The sequence below is a fragment of the Rhodamnia argentea genome, chromosome 8 (assembly GCF_020921035.1).
Source record: "Rhodamnia argentea isolate NSW1041297 chromosome 8, ASM2092103v1, whole genome shotgun sequence".
Taxonomy (NCBI): domain Eukaryota; kingdom Viridiplantae; phylum Streptophyta; class Magnoliopsida; order Myrtales; family Myrtaceae; genus Rhodamnia; species Rhodamnia argentea.
Window position 1 is genome coordinate 24,844,248 of NC_063157.1, and position 15,976 is coordinate 24,860,223.

General features: G+C 42.4%; 3 protein-coding genes and 1 pseudogene across 7 annotated transcripts; all 4 read right to left on the reverse strand.

The window, feature by feature from the left end:
• Nucleotides 1–1,020: 1,020 nt before the first annotated feature.
• On the reverse strand, nt 1,021–4,201 carry LOC115735539 (annotated as a pseudogene).
• Nucleotides 4,202–4,778: 577 nt separating this feature from the next.
• LOC115735538 (F-box/WD-40 repeat-containing protein At5g21040) lies at nt 4,779–7,478 on the reverse strand. The gene is made up of 2 exons (XM_030666819.2): nt 7,318–7,478; nt 4,779–6,988 (listed from the first exon to the last, which is right to left on the reverse strand). The coding sequence occupies exon 2, from the start codon at nt 6,913–6,915 to the stop codon at nt 5,200–5,202; it is 1,716 nt and encodes a 571-aa protein (XP_030522679.2). The 5' UTR covers nt 6,916–6,988; nt 7,318–7,478; the 3' UTR covers nt 4,779–5,199.
• A 2,494-nt stretch (nt 7,479–9,972) lies between these two features.
• On the reverse strand, nt 9,973–11,477 carry LOC115735542. The gene has a single exon (XM_030666826.2). It carries the CDS (start codon nt 11,323–11,325, stop codon nt 10,315–10,317), a length of 1,011 nt encoding a protein of 336 aa, XP_030522686.2. The 5' UTR covers nt 11,326–11,477; the 3' UTR covers nt 9,973–10,314.
• A 1,090-nt stretch (nt 11,478–12,567) lies between these two features.
• LOC115735545 (non-specific lipid transfer protein GPI-anchored 2) lies at nt 12,568–15,788 on the reverse strand. Of its 5 annotated transcripts, none has more exons than XM_048283449.1 (3): nt 15,301–15,788; nt 13,101–13,142; nt 12,568–12,715 (listed from the first exon to the last, which is right to left on the reverse strand). In XM_048283449.1, the coding sequence occupies exons 1-3, from the start codon at nt 15,641–15,643 to the stop codon at nt 12,606–12,608; spliced, it is 495 nt and encodes a 164-aa protein (XP_048139406.1). In that variant the 5' UTR covers nt 15,644–15,788; the 3' UTR covers nt 12,568–12,605. The 5 variants fall into 5 exon arrangements, with proteins under 5 accessions (XP_048139406.1, XP_030522692.1, XP_030522694.1 ...); XM_030666832.2 differs by lacking the exon at nt 13,101–13,142 and adding an exon at nt 14,379–14,420; XM_030666834.2 differs by lacking the exon at nt 12,568–12,715 and adding an exon at nt 12,896–12,918.
• Between the last annotated feature and the right edge of the window lie 188 nt (nt 15,789–15,976).

Below are 15,976 nucleotides of genomic sequence, written 5' to 3' on the forward strand. Positions count from 1 at the left end.
CAAATAACTGACCGTACGATTAGAGCTCTTCCTCTCTCTTCTTCTCTGTCTTAAATATAATAAAAAATAAAGAACCTAGAGGACACAATTGATAACTTTAATTCAATATGTAACGTGATCTTTAAACTTTAAATTAATTTATTATAGTACCTAAACTTTAGTCTAATGTACAATGTCGTTCCTAAATTTTAATTTATTCAATGTGATCCCGAAATATTTTGTACATGTTCAATTTAGTCTTTATATGGTGTGAAAATATTTAATGTCGTCGCTAAATTTGAATTAATTGAATGACAACAATGAATACTTCTACACAGTTCAAGATGTAAATTGACATGTATAAAAATTTTAGAAATCACATTACACGAATTAAAAGTTCAATAGACGATATTGCACATTAAATTAAAGTTCAGAGACCACATTGAATTAATTTAAAGTTCGTAACCACATTACACATTTAGCCAAAGTTCATAAATATTTATGTCACTATCCATTTAAAAAAAACAGAAAAGGGAGAATATTTTTTAGTTTTGGTTTCTAACTTACTGATGGAGAGATTAATTAACTCGCCAAATTTCCAAATTGGTCCCCTTTTTCCGTAATTGCACGTGTTGTTCACTTCCAATTAGTACCATTTGTAGACTCATGGTGGTCAACCATCACAAGAGAGACGCCCGAGTGAGAATCGGCTGCTCTTTCTTCGCATTTCGATTACGTCCTACTTCCTAATCAGCTTGTCAACCGCCTCGTAGCCGCCTCAACTCAGTCACGGCACTCGTCACCGCCCGCCTCGCTACTATTCTACCATGTTGCCTCATGGATTTACACAAGACGACGGCAGACCGACACATTCCTGGTCTCACATGCTTTCCGATGTCCGATGGCCGTGAAATATATGGAGCCTCTTCTGATTGTCGAACCTGGTCATGACCAAAATCCTACCTAACTTAAGCATAAAGAAATGAGTTGAGCAGGAGCTAAAGAGGGACTCTTTTGGACTCCGCGTCTCTCCTCCACCTTCAAGAAGGATGATCTTGAGCCAACTGGAAGAGAATGCCGCCTTACCCGTAACTCTGCGTTAGTTTTCTTCTTCTAGATGCGCGATTTATCACTTTTGACAGAACAAGAGTGGTCACCTAGAAGGAAAATACAAGGAAAATTACTCCTCTCATGTAAAGTAATCTTTCTATTTCCGGGGAGAGATGCTACAACATGAGTTGAAAGTGTTGTGCGAGGAACTGCAGTAACAAAAATCTCAGACACTCATCAGGATGATGATTAGAGACAGCAAATGCTCTTTTTGTTCGATCAAGAAGCTGTCGACATTATGAAGTTCTTTTGCACTCTGCTGTGGGGCTTAACACTGGCAGTCGGATCTCTTAATCCTTTAAGAGATGCCACATGCATCGTCGGCTCCCCGTGTGAAGGGAGGAATCCTGAGCAACAGTTGGCTGATTCAGCTGAGAGAAGAATCGAACGTCTTCTAGCCCTGCAACACTTGTTTCCTCCTATTTTGATGGGTGATTTCTTTATCTGTAACCCGCTTAAAGAGATGGGAGAGTTACCTAATCCGCCACCTTCTTGTGGCGTATCTTTAGCAGACAGAAAAAAACATGCCCAGAGACTAAGACGGGAATGGCCTTATTGCATCCTGGCAGCATTTGAGCGGGACACTGTGGTCGAGACCAATGTCTGGATATCGACTGGGCGGCATATACCCCTTAACTCTAGCCCGGACCAGGCTGATTCGGCAAGCAAGCGATTGACAGCCTGTGTTGGATTGTAGAGATCCCACCATACATGAGCTGATTCTGCTTTGCAAGCCATCTCAGTCGAGAGGCACCCTATAAGCATACCCTCCTGGCCCATCCCGCAGCATGCCGTTTCCACGTCTTCAAACCCTGCATCAGAAGGAATTGGGCAACAATATGTTCGATTTTGTTTCATTGAGAATTTAATGACTTGCATAAAACTTGAATCAGATTGTGGAATTTCCCAAACAGCAAATTGGTAATCCACTAGAAACAAAACCACAAAAACCGGACAATCAGCTGGTTTGCTGAGTTTAGAAGTCCAGGAGTAGCTTCTGTACTTTGTTTTATGTCATATTTCAAATGTCAACAGCAAGCAATAACTAAGCCCAAAAACATTCAGTATGTTTATCCTGACAATAACTTTAATGTCTGTGCATGTCAATGAACAAACTTGCATCAGAAATATCTTGATGCAGCATCCTATCCAATCCAATGTCTATGAGGCAACCATATCCTCATTCATCGGTGCGAACATGTCGATGTCTTGCCTTTCTACGAGAATTATATGAACTTTTCACCCAATAAAGCTTCGCTTCATTTAACAGAAGAAGACACTCTGACAACAATTCGTCATTTTTACTACCATCAAATCTTTCATATATGAATCATGGTTCTTACAGGAGTCCTTCCTAGCAACTGTACTTAGTACTGAAGGGTATAAATAGTTCTCGTGCAGCTTCTCAACTATCCAAGGTTCACATTGGCAACACAAGAAATTATTGAAAGCAGGAAATGATTGAAAAGCACCATACCATGTCTATTCGGGCTAGTGATGACCTCCAGAACGCCGTGGTACATGTCACAGAAGACTATCTTAGCATCAGGTAGTTCTGCTTGGAGGTAAAAAATGCGCTCCTCCAGCATAGAATTGTACTCCGAAACAAGCTCATTGACCTCTTCCGCGCATATATTTGTCTTGCCTTCGTGTGATGTTGAATTCACCCATTCCCATCTTACGCGCGGCGTACAACCCAAGGGCAAAATCCCCATGCATATGATCTTTCTGGCATTCGCATTGTACAGACTCTTTACCGCATCAATCATCTGATCAACCAGGACACGAGCAAATTCTTGGCCAGTAAATTTGCGGGTTATGCTAGAGGAGTTGTGAAGGAAAAATTCGATGTAATCATCCTTCCCGAAAGACAGGTAAGTAACGGACGATTTCATGAACTCGCGAGAGCACTTTCCTCGGCCAGGTGAAGCTGTACCAACTGAAAGGTCTCCAGTAGTTGGCGCAACTGCTGGTTTAGAGACTGGAACTTCCGGCCGCCAGAATTCAGGATTGTTGCCTCTGCTGACCCAAAGTTCAGGCCCCTCAACAAACTAGCAATTGATCCATTCTGAGCATAGAACGGCGGAGTATTCCGTATGCCCATTTTCTCAGCTGCAACACCAAACTTTGCTGTCACGCTCAATATTTTCAAGGAGAGAGCTTGGCCAAAGTAACAAAAATAGCCCTTTCACTGAGAGCAAGGCGTGTGGAAATCGAAAGGTTTAAACCCGAACAGAGCATAAATCAGCCTGCTTTTGCTACCAAAGATCATTGCGAGTATGAACATAGATTGAAAAACAAGTTATGGCAAGTATATCTCCTACCCAAAAGGCATTCCCCAAAACTGCTCTAGAACATAAACTTATGTAGAAGAACTAATGCTGGGGTCAATCTTCAGAATAAATGCAGGAAAAATGCTTCGTCTCCCATGAAAAATCAGTACGTGGAGAGAAACTCAACGTTACAAACAAGGATTTCATAAGCGATAAGCGATGAAACCACAGACAAAATGGTCTCCACAGTCGGACCAAGAAAGGAAGTACCCAATCAACACAAGCATTTCCAAGAAAAGAGAGCACGAAAATCAAGAAAATGCAAGAGAGAGAGAGAGAGAGAGAGAGAGAGAATCGACGCGGTACCCAGAAAATGCGGAACGAGGGTTTTATCAGAATCGTCGTTGCACGGATGAAGAGACAGATCCCCGTGGAGGAAAGGGTAGAACAGAGAATTGTCGCCGCAGTCCACCGAAGAGTCGCCCAGCACGTAAAACGCCGATACGCCCGACCCGTCTCCGGAGCCGAACAGGGCCGCCGACGAAGACGACGGTCCCAACAACCCATTTGACGGACCGATCATCCCCACCGAAACCGCGAGGAACAGGATCAGCATCGCCCGACTTGGAGTCCACGGCTCGTCCTTGACGTGCCCGCCGTCGCTCTCCTCGCGAAGTGAGCGTCGTCGGTCGAATCTCCTCGGCTCATCGAGAGCTTCATCATGGATGGTCGGCCTCATTTTGCTTCGTCGACGGATGGTCGGTGGAAGGAAAGAGCCGAACGAGGGGATTCCGAAAGTTGCCGAGAGAATTAGTGGAGGTGGAGGGAGACGAGCACAATCAGCATGAGACGCGCGGGAAACGGTTACGTGGCCGAGCTTCGATACTTCAATTTTCGCTAACCTTTTTCCGAACTTTTAATTTTTCATGAAATGATGATACTTACTTAATATGAAGCTATGGAAAGTCTTTAAAAATTCAACATTTACCTACTTAAAAAGAACATTTTTGTTACAATGCTCTCTGTTTATTTCGCAAAAAAATTATTTTCCTAAAGATGATCATTCTTACCGTTTGAAATAATTAGTCAATATAGAAAATCATTATCGATAAGAATTTATCTTTAAATAATTTGTAATGTTCATTCATATTTTAAGCGATAAAAATAATCGATTTTAAGAAAATATTTTTCAATTAATTTTTTAGCATGAAAATGGAGTATTTACCAAGCGCACGGGTGCACAGAATTCGATATTCAATTCCTCCGATCACATGTAATGACGAAAGAGACTGCATTGGAAAATAACAATTTTTTCCTTATTTTGGTATTTAACAAGTAATAGAATCGTTCCAAGTAAGTACTCAGGTTCATCGTACTTGCGACTAACGCTTGAACATTGTAGGAACGCAAGAAAACCACCGGTAATGCCGCCAATCTTCGTTGTGCTCGTTGAATTACATCGGTAGCACAAAGCTCACTGCCAATGCGAAGATAAATCCACTTAAAACTCGCTTGTACCAACCAAACTACACAGGGCATTAGTGACCACGACTGATGTAGACCCCAACACACAAAGAAGATCACCTGTAATCACCATTTTCAATCAGACATGATCTGGGAATTGCAGGCCGACCCGCAAATTGCACAATACACGTTAGTACGTCGAGAGAATCTAAGGGACTCGAAATCGGGAAACAGGGGATAAAGAGAAAGTATTGATTGCTACAACTAATGGAAGTGATTGTACAGGTTCTCTGCTTTCATAGAAACTCAAAGCTTCTGAGGCAAATCATTGGAGTTCAAGCAAACAATTCTAAAGCCAGCTGTCGGTCCTTCATCATGCCTTCAGCTTGCCGCTCATCCCTCGTTTGCTATGCCACACGCCATTCCTGTCACCATTGACCGAGTTCTTGGCTGCGACGGAACATTGATCCGTCCGACCGCCCTTACTGTTCATCTCTACTTGAAGCTTACGCCGCCGCATCCTGTTCTCCAATCGGATTCCTCTAAGAGCACGGGCCCTCCGTTCGATCTCCAGAGCTTGAGAGAAGTTCCAAATTCTAACGACTCCTTCCTCTCCACCGCACACAATGCGATCTGCGCCAATGTCCACCGAGAACAGATCACTAGAAAACCCGTGGAGCATCCTCTGAGGTGGCTCTACTTTTGTCCAGTCGATACTACCAGTCTTCAAAATCTTCTTTGCAGAAGTACTTTTCTTAGTTCTCAGCAACTTCCTCACGTCAATCAGTGCAAGCTGTCCATCAGCAGAAGCTGAAACAAGCCACGGAAACTCGAACGCAAGTGCAAGTACAGGCCCTGAATGAGGAATCCAAGAAGCAACATGGGAGAAATCATGGTCGATGAGGTGAACGATCTCAAACATGTGTACGGCTCCATCTTCCCCGCCAGTGAAAAGAAAATCTCCTGTATGGCTTCTAGCTAACGAATAAGTATTACCAATGTGCGCATTGTGAATGCAAGTCATCAAAGTCCCATTGTTTATGTCCCATAAATAAACATCTGAACCTGATGATGTGGCGACGGTGGTATCATGGGGGACAAGTCCCCAGATCCAATCACTATGCCTCAGGACCCTTGAGCATTTCAGGGAAGCGCGATCCCATATGCGCACGGTCATGTCCCATGAACCACTATAAATCTTTGAAAGATCCAAAGCAAGGGACGTAACTGCTCCTGCATGCTCCCAAAGCCGAAATTCACTGTTTCGACTCTGATGACCGCTGAGGTCAAACAAGTGTGGAATTCCCTCAACAGCCCTCCAACCATGAATAAAGCCATCAGTGCCCCCAGCAACTAACAGCTTCGTATCAGCAGCGACTGCTCTCATTGTACAACCAAGAGGCTTAGAAGACGATATAGACAACCCTTCTTCCACGTCCCACATTCTAACCGTCGAATCATAACCTGCCGTGAATAAAAGCTTTGTAGAAGCCAAAAGGAAAACCACCCGTACAGCTTCGGTGTGTCCATACAAAACCTCAATGTTGTAACGTCCCATAAATGTCTTACTCCTAAAATCCCTCTCCACAAATAGCTCCTTCCATGACTTTTCATCGGAACGTCCTAAGCCCAATGACGCTGGGGCAACCGGTAGGCCCCAGCGCTCGCAGTAAAATTCCTTCCAAGCATAATGCTCGGAAGCGAGCCTCTGGAAAAGTGTAGACACACAGGAAACAATTCCCAACTCTTTCGGGTCAAGACAGTTGAAGATTTCAGACACTAAGGCCGGAGGAAGGTCGGTGAACGAGCGAGAAAAACACGACACGACACCATGAGACGACACCTCTTTTCTATCGTACAAGCTAGTATTTCCTTTCTTGGGTTTAAATTCCGACGTGCATTCCGATTTTCCAGTTTTCCCTCCAACCGTTTCCGAGTTGAACACTTTGCTCTCTAAGTGCTCCACACTACAGTTCTCGACCGAATTACTTATCCGCTCCTTTGAATCAATGTGCTCTTCCAAAGAATCAACAACAAATCCTGACAGACTCTCAGAAATGTGACTACCTGCTTGGCATTCAAATGCCATAAAAGAATTCTCTAACCCTACAAGTTAATTCAAGGGACGAACTCAAATCCCCAAAAACAGCAACACTTACACCCTGCAAACACAAATGTCGAAGGGATTAAAACATGATCCCAATTGTCCACACCCATAAAACCTGATCTGACAAACCCTAGAAAAATGGCATGAGCGCCCGAAAAGGGTCAAACCCATCAGCCGCAACGACAAAACAATTGCTCCGAAAGGAACAAGAACGAAGATACCACCGATAAAGGATCCACAAAACGATTATCGACTAAGTAAATAAACTGACGATTTGAACTTTCCAGTTCATCCCGGAGGAAACTTAAAGCTAAAAAAATTGCCGGAGAAAAAGGAAATTATCAGAAGCTAATGATTGAGACGACTGTTCATCAGAAGCGGTACCTCTGCAATTAATTGGCGATCCCTGTGATCGGAAACTTGGAGATAAATTAGGGCTCGGGAGTTTCAGTTTATACGAAGAAGAAGGGAGGAGAAACGGGGAGGATAGTTCGTTGAAACTCTAGAGTCTTAGAGAGAGAGAGAGAGAGAGAAGGAGAGGAGAGATTGCTTTTACGGTCCAAGGGGTGGGATTTGCAGGTGGGGTCTTATCACCGTTGATGGTGCAGGGGATCGTACGCTGGAGAATGCGGGAATCAGACGTCGGTCCCGTGGTGCTCGTCGCAGGGTAGCAGAGTAAATATAGCGGTCGGGACTTTGGGATTCGATTGAGTTTGGGATTCGAAATTGGATCACTAGAATTCGATCTTTGAAGGCGTCCAAAAAGATGATATTACGAATTCGAGAGGGCCCAAAAGATTCGCGGAGTTGTTTCTTTGGAATTCACGTTCGTCGAAATTGAAATTTGAATTATGATTTTTTTTTTTTAATAAAAGCTTAAGTGAACGAGTCTATTTTCTTAATAAAGGTACAAAGTGAAAGTCATAATGTAAGTCGTCAATTGATACCTTTTGCATAGGGAGATCGCAAAGATGAAACTCGTGTCTATTAATATCTCACATTCGCTCAAAAACTTAAGCCACTCAATTATAGGCTAACTATAGTATATTAACCACTTTACACGATATTAATTATTTGATGTGAGATTTCTCTAACACAACTTTACGCGGATCATAACAGAGCTGATCACGAGATTTCATCGTTAGTGGGAAGATGCGAGGAAATCGTTGCCAGGATCGAGCCCTAGAGCACAGCTTGTCATAGCGGAACTAGAAGCCACTTAGTTCTTCACATCCCCTCACCTTTACCACCTTGCTTCTGGCTTAATGAAGTAGATTAAGGGGGCAAAAACTAAGCTTATGCTCCCATGTCGAAACCACCAAAATAGGAAAGATCGTTGTAGAGATCACTCATTCTCGATCGGTCTTAGAACATGTCATTCTACTATCTAAGCTCCCTTATTGAAAATTAATGACTGATTTAGGTATTTATTTGAGATAATATTCACTCGAGACTATTTCGTAATAAAATGGCTCCACATCATGCCCTTATTCACTATTCTTCCTTAAATTATGTTCCCATGAGATTAGCGCATCTACATTGTCGTTGTATTTGTATCGGGATCGAAAACTCTCATTGTTTCGTGCAAACAATAAAAAAAAAAAATCAGTACGATATGCTTTGAATATGTCGTTCGATGGCTATATCGGCTTTGAGTTTCTCTCAATGAAGTTGTGAGTTGTTCAGTCTTAATAAGATATTGTGTCACAAGCAATCGTTCCGGTTTGTGATACATTTTTTTAACGGTAATTTGATAATGTTCAATAATTTTGCATTCTCTTTAGATAAAATTTGATTCGCTAGAAGATCGTAGCTTGCTAAGCTAATCCAACATTATTTTTGCTTGAATTATAATATGGTACTTTTATTTTAATATGTAAAAAATTTTCATGGTGTTGTTGATTTTTCGGTTCACTGTCGTTGCGAAGGCTGCATTAATCGCAATTGATTGAGAAAAAAAAACCCATCCTTCACCATCATCTATAGTCGTGAAAGCAATGATCCAATGTTAGCATTTTTATCTATATTATATAAAGGCAAAGTCGACGTTGAGACTGAATAAAAAAAACGTAAAAGTCGGAGCTGAGAGAACGTTTGCTCATATGCTCGTCACGTGGCACTTATTTGCTACGTAGCACCGACAGTCCTCTCTTAAGTGAGAGTGTCGTGTCCGACACCGTGTCCGACACCAACACCCATCCGACACCTCCCAACACCCGTGTCGGTCGCGTTGACCACATATCGGCATTTCGACACTTAGTCAATGGGGTCGACACTCTGCCAACACCCGAACCCCCGGGGCGGGGTGTAAGTTCATTAAAAGAGAAACTTAATAACGACGGTTTGGACTTTGGAACCCTAGATATTGTAGAATTGAGGCCTCCTCCCTTTTTCCTTTATCTCGAGTTGTGGGACTAACCCATCTTCTAAAAATTTAACTTTAATTACTCGGTCTTTTATGAAAGATAAAACATTTTAATCTCGTTTGGTGCCTGTTTAAGTTTTCATATGATATCTTTCTATTTTTTAAATTTTTGAGTTGAAAGCTCGCCATCTACGATTAAAATGGCATATAATACCTATTTTGGTTTATTTATTTTTATATTTAAAAAATATTTAATATAACGTGTCCGGTTTTTTTTTTGTTGCGTGTCTTCCCGAGATGTGACATGTTATGTTACAACAAAGGTAAGATGTACCGTATATTTGAAAATATATTAAACAAGTGCCATATAGGAATAAGAATACAAGAATATACTAGAAATTATTGAGCATCTTATATACGACGGTTCTCACAGCATTTCAAAAATGAAATCACTAAATCAATTTAGTGAACAAGCATTGCAATATCAGCTAGAAAACAGTTACACGTGCGCAATGTATGCGTGGGAACAAATTTCATTATAGATAGATCAACAAATCGAATCCAAGAATGTTTTAGATCGGATAATCCCTTTAATAGAATTTATTAAACGTCAAATGATTCACCGATATCGAATATACGTAAATTGAGCTCGTTCGCATCCGAAGTCACTTTAAGCTCCGTTAAATTACCCATCGAAAGTGGCGAAAGCCTCGTTCACGGAACCTCGGGCGTGGCCCTTTTGAAAAGGGCTATGTAGCAACTATTCTTTATGGGTTCGAAATTTAATGTTAAGTGCCCGATTGATGCAAATGAATTAGAAAAGAGAGTGAACGTTCAAGAACTAAATGAAAGGTGGGTTGGAATTTTTTTTTTTTTTTTTTTTTTTTTTGCCCTTTTGTTTTTTTGGCTCTAAGGATTAATTTATTTATTTTTTTATAATTTATTTCTTCTCATTTCCCAACGAGCTCAAATTACCAAACGAAGAGGAAAGAACGATGACGTTTTCTAGGGGTATTTCAGTCGGATCCGACCTCCTGCCCGGAATCCAACCCGATCTTCCTCAACCTCAGGAGACTCCCCGTCGCCAGAATCGCCTTCGGATCGATGTCGTGCAGCGACCTCGCGTGCAGGCTCCTGCAAGCCGCCGCCGCCGCCGCATCGAGCGGCTCCTTCTCCTTCGCAGGCGCCGGCGCCAGAATGCAGTGCCCCAATATCCTCAGCACCGGTTGCAGGAGCTCCCATGGCATCGGGATCCTCCCCGATCGGGTCCCTTGACCTTCGATCCGCGACGGGTTCGCGTCGCCGCCGCCGTAGATCTCTTCGGAGTCGTCCTTGTACGAATCTCCGGTCAGGCCTGACCAGACGACGCAGAACTCGCAGAAATCGATCTTCGAGCCGACCGGCATCTGCGCGATCCGGCTGTGGTAGAGCTCCAGCGCGACACCGACGATCCGCGAGCGCCGGGACGACCGGACGGTGCCGTGCGGCTCGAGGCTCGGGGACACGACGGCGAGGTTCAGGTCCGTCGCGATGCTCTTGGCGGAGTTGTCGCGCGTCTCGTGGTACACGCTCGGGTGGGAGACGTCCGGGAGCGTGACGGTCACGGACTGGCCGCCGCGGGCGGTGGTCACGTGCGCGTAGATGGCGAGGAGCACGCACTCGAAGCCGGCGTGGGGCTTGCGCTGGGAGGCGCGCGAGAGGTAGACGCCGGCGACGGTGGGGACGTAGCGGAGGACGGCGAGGTGGAGGTCGGGGTCGCCGGAGTGGAAGGTGTCGTAGAGCCAGCGGCAGAGGTTGTCGTCGCCGGAGCCGGAGTCGGGGCGGCGGAGGAGGGATGAGACCTGGGACGCGACGTCGGGGTCGTGGAGGAGGGCGAGGGCGGGGTTCTCGGAGGAGGAGAGGGATGGGGGGATGGCCGTGACGATGGAGGAGAGAGCGACAATGGCGGCTCGGGCTTTGGAGGCTGGGCCGCCCGTCGGCGAAGCCGCGGTGGCGGAGGTCGGGGTGGTGGCGCTCTGATAATCCATTGAATTCCACGGTTTAAGCGCCAGCGATTGGCGGAAGAAAAATGTTGCGAGAAATAAAACGGAAACGAGAATAACGAGTGTACGGAGGAGATTTGGGAGGAGAAAAAATAGGATCTCAATTTGACTTATCCCCGCATGCAATCGATCCCGATCGAAGGATTATTTGTCGACAATTAATTTCACTTTAATTTATCATTTTAAATTATCCGATAGGCTAGAATAATTTACAGCTAATGAAATGAATCGTAGCATGGATTGAGATTAAGAAAATATCGACGGGACGAATAAGATTCTAATGGGGAACTAAATAACATTATTTTACATCAGAGATAGAAATCATAAAAATCGATTGTATACGAATGGTACGAAATCAAGAGAATATCGACAGGGCGACTATATGTAAACCGAACATCAAGACGAAAGTCGACAGAGCATAGTACGAGGTAGTAGCTCCGCTGCCCTTATTTTTTTTTTGGTCCAATCCTCCGCTGCCCTTATTGGATGATGGGGTTCCTGCAATTTAGTCAACATCTCATTAAATCAAATTTCTATTCGTTCTTCGGAAACCGCTTTATTTGATTCGAAAAAGCGAAAGTCTTTTTATAAGCCCTAGTAGTTGTTTTATAATAAATGCGAACGTCGATATTAGTCATTGCTGGAAACCAAACGTGCTTGTCATTGTCTTATTTCCGCACTTGTTGATGGTTTGAGCAAAATATTGCGAAGACAAGCTAAACATGTGAGCGTGGATATTGACAGCAGAACGACATCAATTTACATCAAAAAGTTGAGTGATGTTTGATGTGATTCTGTATGGTAAAAAAAAAAAGATTAACGAGAAAGATTACAATAATTAGGTATGACGAAGAGGTTACCTGGTGCGGCAGGTCCTTCGCTAGGAATTGGGACTCCAACGGCTACAATATGTCAAGAAGATGAGAAAAAGGATCAACCACTAAACCATCCGTAGCAAATCTAATTACCCACAAGTTTGCTTATCCAAAAAATTGAAAAAATAAAAACAGGAAACGAGAATAACGAGTGTACGGAGGAGATTTGGTAGGAGAAAAAATAGGATCTCAATTTGACTTATCCCGCATGCAATCGATCCCGATCGAAGGATTATTTATCGAAAATAAATTCACTTTAATTTATCATTTTGAATTATCTGATATGCTAGAATAATTTATTGCTAATGAAATTAATCATAGCATGGATTGAGATTAAGAGAATATCAACAGAGAAATCATAAAAATCGATTATATACTAATGGTACGAAATCAAGAGAATATCGATAGGGCGACTATCTGTAAATCAGACACCAAGACAAAAGTCGACAGAGCATAGTACGAGGTAGAAGCTCCGTTGACCTTGTTAGATGATGGGGTTCGTGCAATTTAGTCAACATCTCAGTAAATTAAACTTCCATCTGTTTTTTTTTTTTAAATCGCTTTATTTGATTCGACAAGGTGAAAGGTCTCTTCATAAGCCGTAATAGTTGTTATGTAATAAATGCGAACGTCGATATTAGTCATTGCTGGAACCAAACGTGCTTGTCATTGTCTTGTTTGCCGGGGGCTCGAAATCAGAAACCTTCTTGATGGTTTGAGCAAAACATTGCGAAGACAAGCTAAGCATGTGAGCGTGGATATTGACAGCAGAATGACATCAATTTACATCAAAAAGTTGAGTGATGTTTGATGTGATTTTGTATGGTAAAAAAAAAAAAGATTAATGAGAAAGATTACAATAATTAGGTATGAAGAAGAGGCTACCTGGTGCGGCAGATCCTTCGCTAGGAATTGGGACTCCAACGGCTACGATATGTCAAGAAGATGAGAAAAAGGATCAACGACTAAACCATCTGTAGCAAATCTAATTACCCAAGAGTTTGCTTATCCAAAAAATTGAAAAAATAAAAACAGAAAAATGTAAGGAGAAAAAATTGCAATTAGGGGTGCGCCATGGCAACACTCCTGCTCTAAAAGAAAAAAAATGATCTAGAAACAGAAAAATGAAATTACGTAATCAAACGGATTTCTTCTTCAGAAGTTACACTACCAAACGAATTTTCTGCTCTAGAAAATGCGCGCCTTAGAAGACGAGATTAGAGATTCCAATGATAATTAATTTCACATTTCAAAACACGAGATGATCTTACGCAGAGGACATAAAAATTTACATCATAAACCCACATGAGATCACGTGATTAGTGTTAAAAAAAAAAAGCATCTTTAAGATAAAGTCGCAAAAGTCAAAGGGGGCGGGAAAAACAATGGCGAAGAATCTTTCGCTCGGTTCAGTCTTGAATAACATTTAATTCGTGTTATGTGCTTCCTTCTTTTTTTTTTTCCTTCTATAAATCTTTGAAAATATTGGGTATCACATCAACGGGGCGAATGATGTTAATCGTAGCATGGATTGAGATTAAGAGAATATCGATGGGACGAATATTATTTTACTCAGGAACTAAATAATCTTATTTTACATCAGATATAGAAATTCTTTCGATAACAAAGAAATCATAAAAATCGATTGTATATGAGTGATGCGAAATCAAGAGAATATCGACAGGGCGACTATCTGTAAACCGAACATCAAGGCGAAAGTCGACACAATACAGTACGAGGTAGGAGCTCCGCTGTCCTTGTTAGATGATGGGGTTCCTGCAATTCAGTCAACATCTCAATAAATCAAACTTCTATCTATTCTTCTGAAACCGCTTTATTTGATTTGAAAAAGTGAAAGGTATTTTTATAAGCCGTGATAGTTGTTATATAATAAATGCAAACGTCGATAGTAGTGATTGCTGGAACCAAACGTGCTTGTCATTGTCCTATTTGCCCCGGGGCGGTCGAAATCAGAAAACTTGTTGATGGTTTGAGCAAAATATTGCGAAGACAAGCTAAACATGTGAGCGTGGATATTGACAGCAGAACGACATCAATTTACATCAAAAAGTTGAGTGATGTTTGATGTGATTTTATATGGTAAAAAAAAAAGAGAAGATTAATGAGAAAGATTACAACAATTAGGTATGAAGAAGAGGTTACCTGGTGCGGCAGGTCCTTCGCTAGAAATTGGGACCCCAACGGCTACGATATGTCAAGAAGATGAGAAAAAGGATCAACCACTAAACCATCCGTAGCAAATCTAATTACCCAAGAATTTGCTTATCCAAAAAATTGAAAATATTAAAACAGGAAAATATAAGGGGAAAAAATGCAATTAGGGGTGCGCCATGGCAACACTTCTGCTCTAGAACAAAAAAATGCTCTAGAAACAGAAAAATGAAATTGCGTAATCAAATGGATTTCTGTTTCGGAAGTTGCGCTACCAAACGAATTTTCTGCTTCAGAAAATGCGCGCCTTAGAGGACGAGATTAGAGATTCCAATGATAATTAAATTCACATTTCAAAGCACTAGATGATCTTGCGCAAAGGATATAAAAGTTTACATTATATACCCACGTGAGATCGCGTGATTAGTAAAAAAAAAGCATCTTTAAGACAAAGTCACAAAAGCCAAAGGGGGCGGGAAAAACAATGGCGAAGAATCTTTCGCTCGGTTCAGTCCTGAATAACATTTTACTTGTGTTATGTACTTCCTCTTTTTTTTATTTCCCTTTCTATAAATCTTTGAAAATATTAGGTATCACATCAATTTTGTTTTTCCATTCGTAATTACTACAACGTTTTGACTTGCATTTTTTTGTCACAATTTTCTTAGGAATTGACCGATTTCATTATTTTTTCTAAGGTTTTCTTTTTTAAAAAAAATTAAAAAATGAGTAAAGTACTCATGAATACAAAGAGAATTATGAATTTAAACGCCTAATATTATATCCCAAGAAGGTGGATTGTGCATGGAAAGATCAAAAAACAAGTGCTTCTCGCCCAACCTTAATAAGATATACCCAGAATCAAGAAAAAGACGAGGCTCAAAGGGAGTGTGTTAAGCAGCGATGTAAGAACCTGCGCACAAGCTGGCGGGCGGGGTGACAACGTCGCATGCCGAGGGAAGCCTGAGAGCTCGATTCACGTCGATGTCGATCCCGAAACTGTTGTTCTTTCCGATCAGCTGGCAGAGGCAGGCGGGGCTGTTCTCCACCATCCCCGCCAGCTCGGGGCAGCACTTCTCGTCCGGCGCCGTCACGTTGCTCCCCGCCTCCACGTACGTCAAGCAGTCCGACATGTTGAGCAGGCTGTTGGAGCAGTCGGCCGACGGCCCGGGGGCCGGGGCCTGGCTAGAGACCTCGCAAGACGCCGCGAGGAGCGAGGCCGCAACGATGAGCACGGTGAATCGAGCGGCGGTCATGTTAGTGGAAGAGGTGGCGGTGGGGAAGCTGGTGGTGCCAAAAGGTCACAAAAGCTTTTATGAAAGGGGTTAGGAGTGGTTAGACAGCCATGGAAAACAAGATGCTATGATGGAGAAAATGTGCGAGAATCTTAGGACACTCTTTTGAAGTCGTGGCCAAAACCTTGCATTTGCTTAGAGGGCTAGGAAAAGTTAAGATCGCCAACCACCAGCATTTATATATGGTACTATTTAACACTTGTCGGCTGAGCTGGCTCACAATCACATAGTCACATGCCATGTTAAAACTAAAAGCAGTTTGCTCCTTTCTTATATTAACCTTCGATTTGGTTT

Coding starts and splice junctions, on each gene's coding strand:
- LOC115735538 (XM_030666819.2), bottom strand. CDS start 6,915: ATGGCATTTGAATGCCAAGCAGGTAGTCACATTTCTGAGAGTCTGTCA.
- LOC115735545 (XM_048283449.1), bottom strand. CDS start 15,643: ATGACCGCCGCTCGATTCACCGTGCTCATCGTTGCGGCCTCGCTCCTC. Junction 13,143..15,300: donor GCCCGCCAGCTTGTGCGCAG/GTTCTTACATCG, acceptor GACATATCGTAG/CCGTTGGAGTCCCAATTCCT. Junction 12,716..13,100: donor CGAAGGATCTGCCGCACCAG/GTAGCCTCTTCT, acceptor ACTAAATTGCAC/GAACCCCATCATCTAACAAG.
- LOC115735542 (XM_030666826.2), bottom strand. CDS start 11,325: ATGGATTATCAGAGCGCCACCACCCCGACCTCCGCCACCGCGGCTTCG.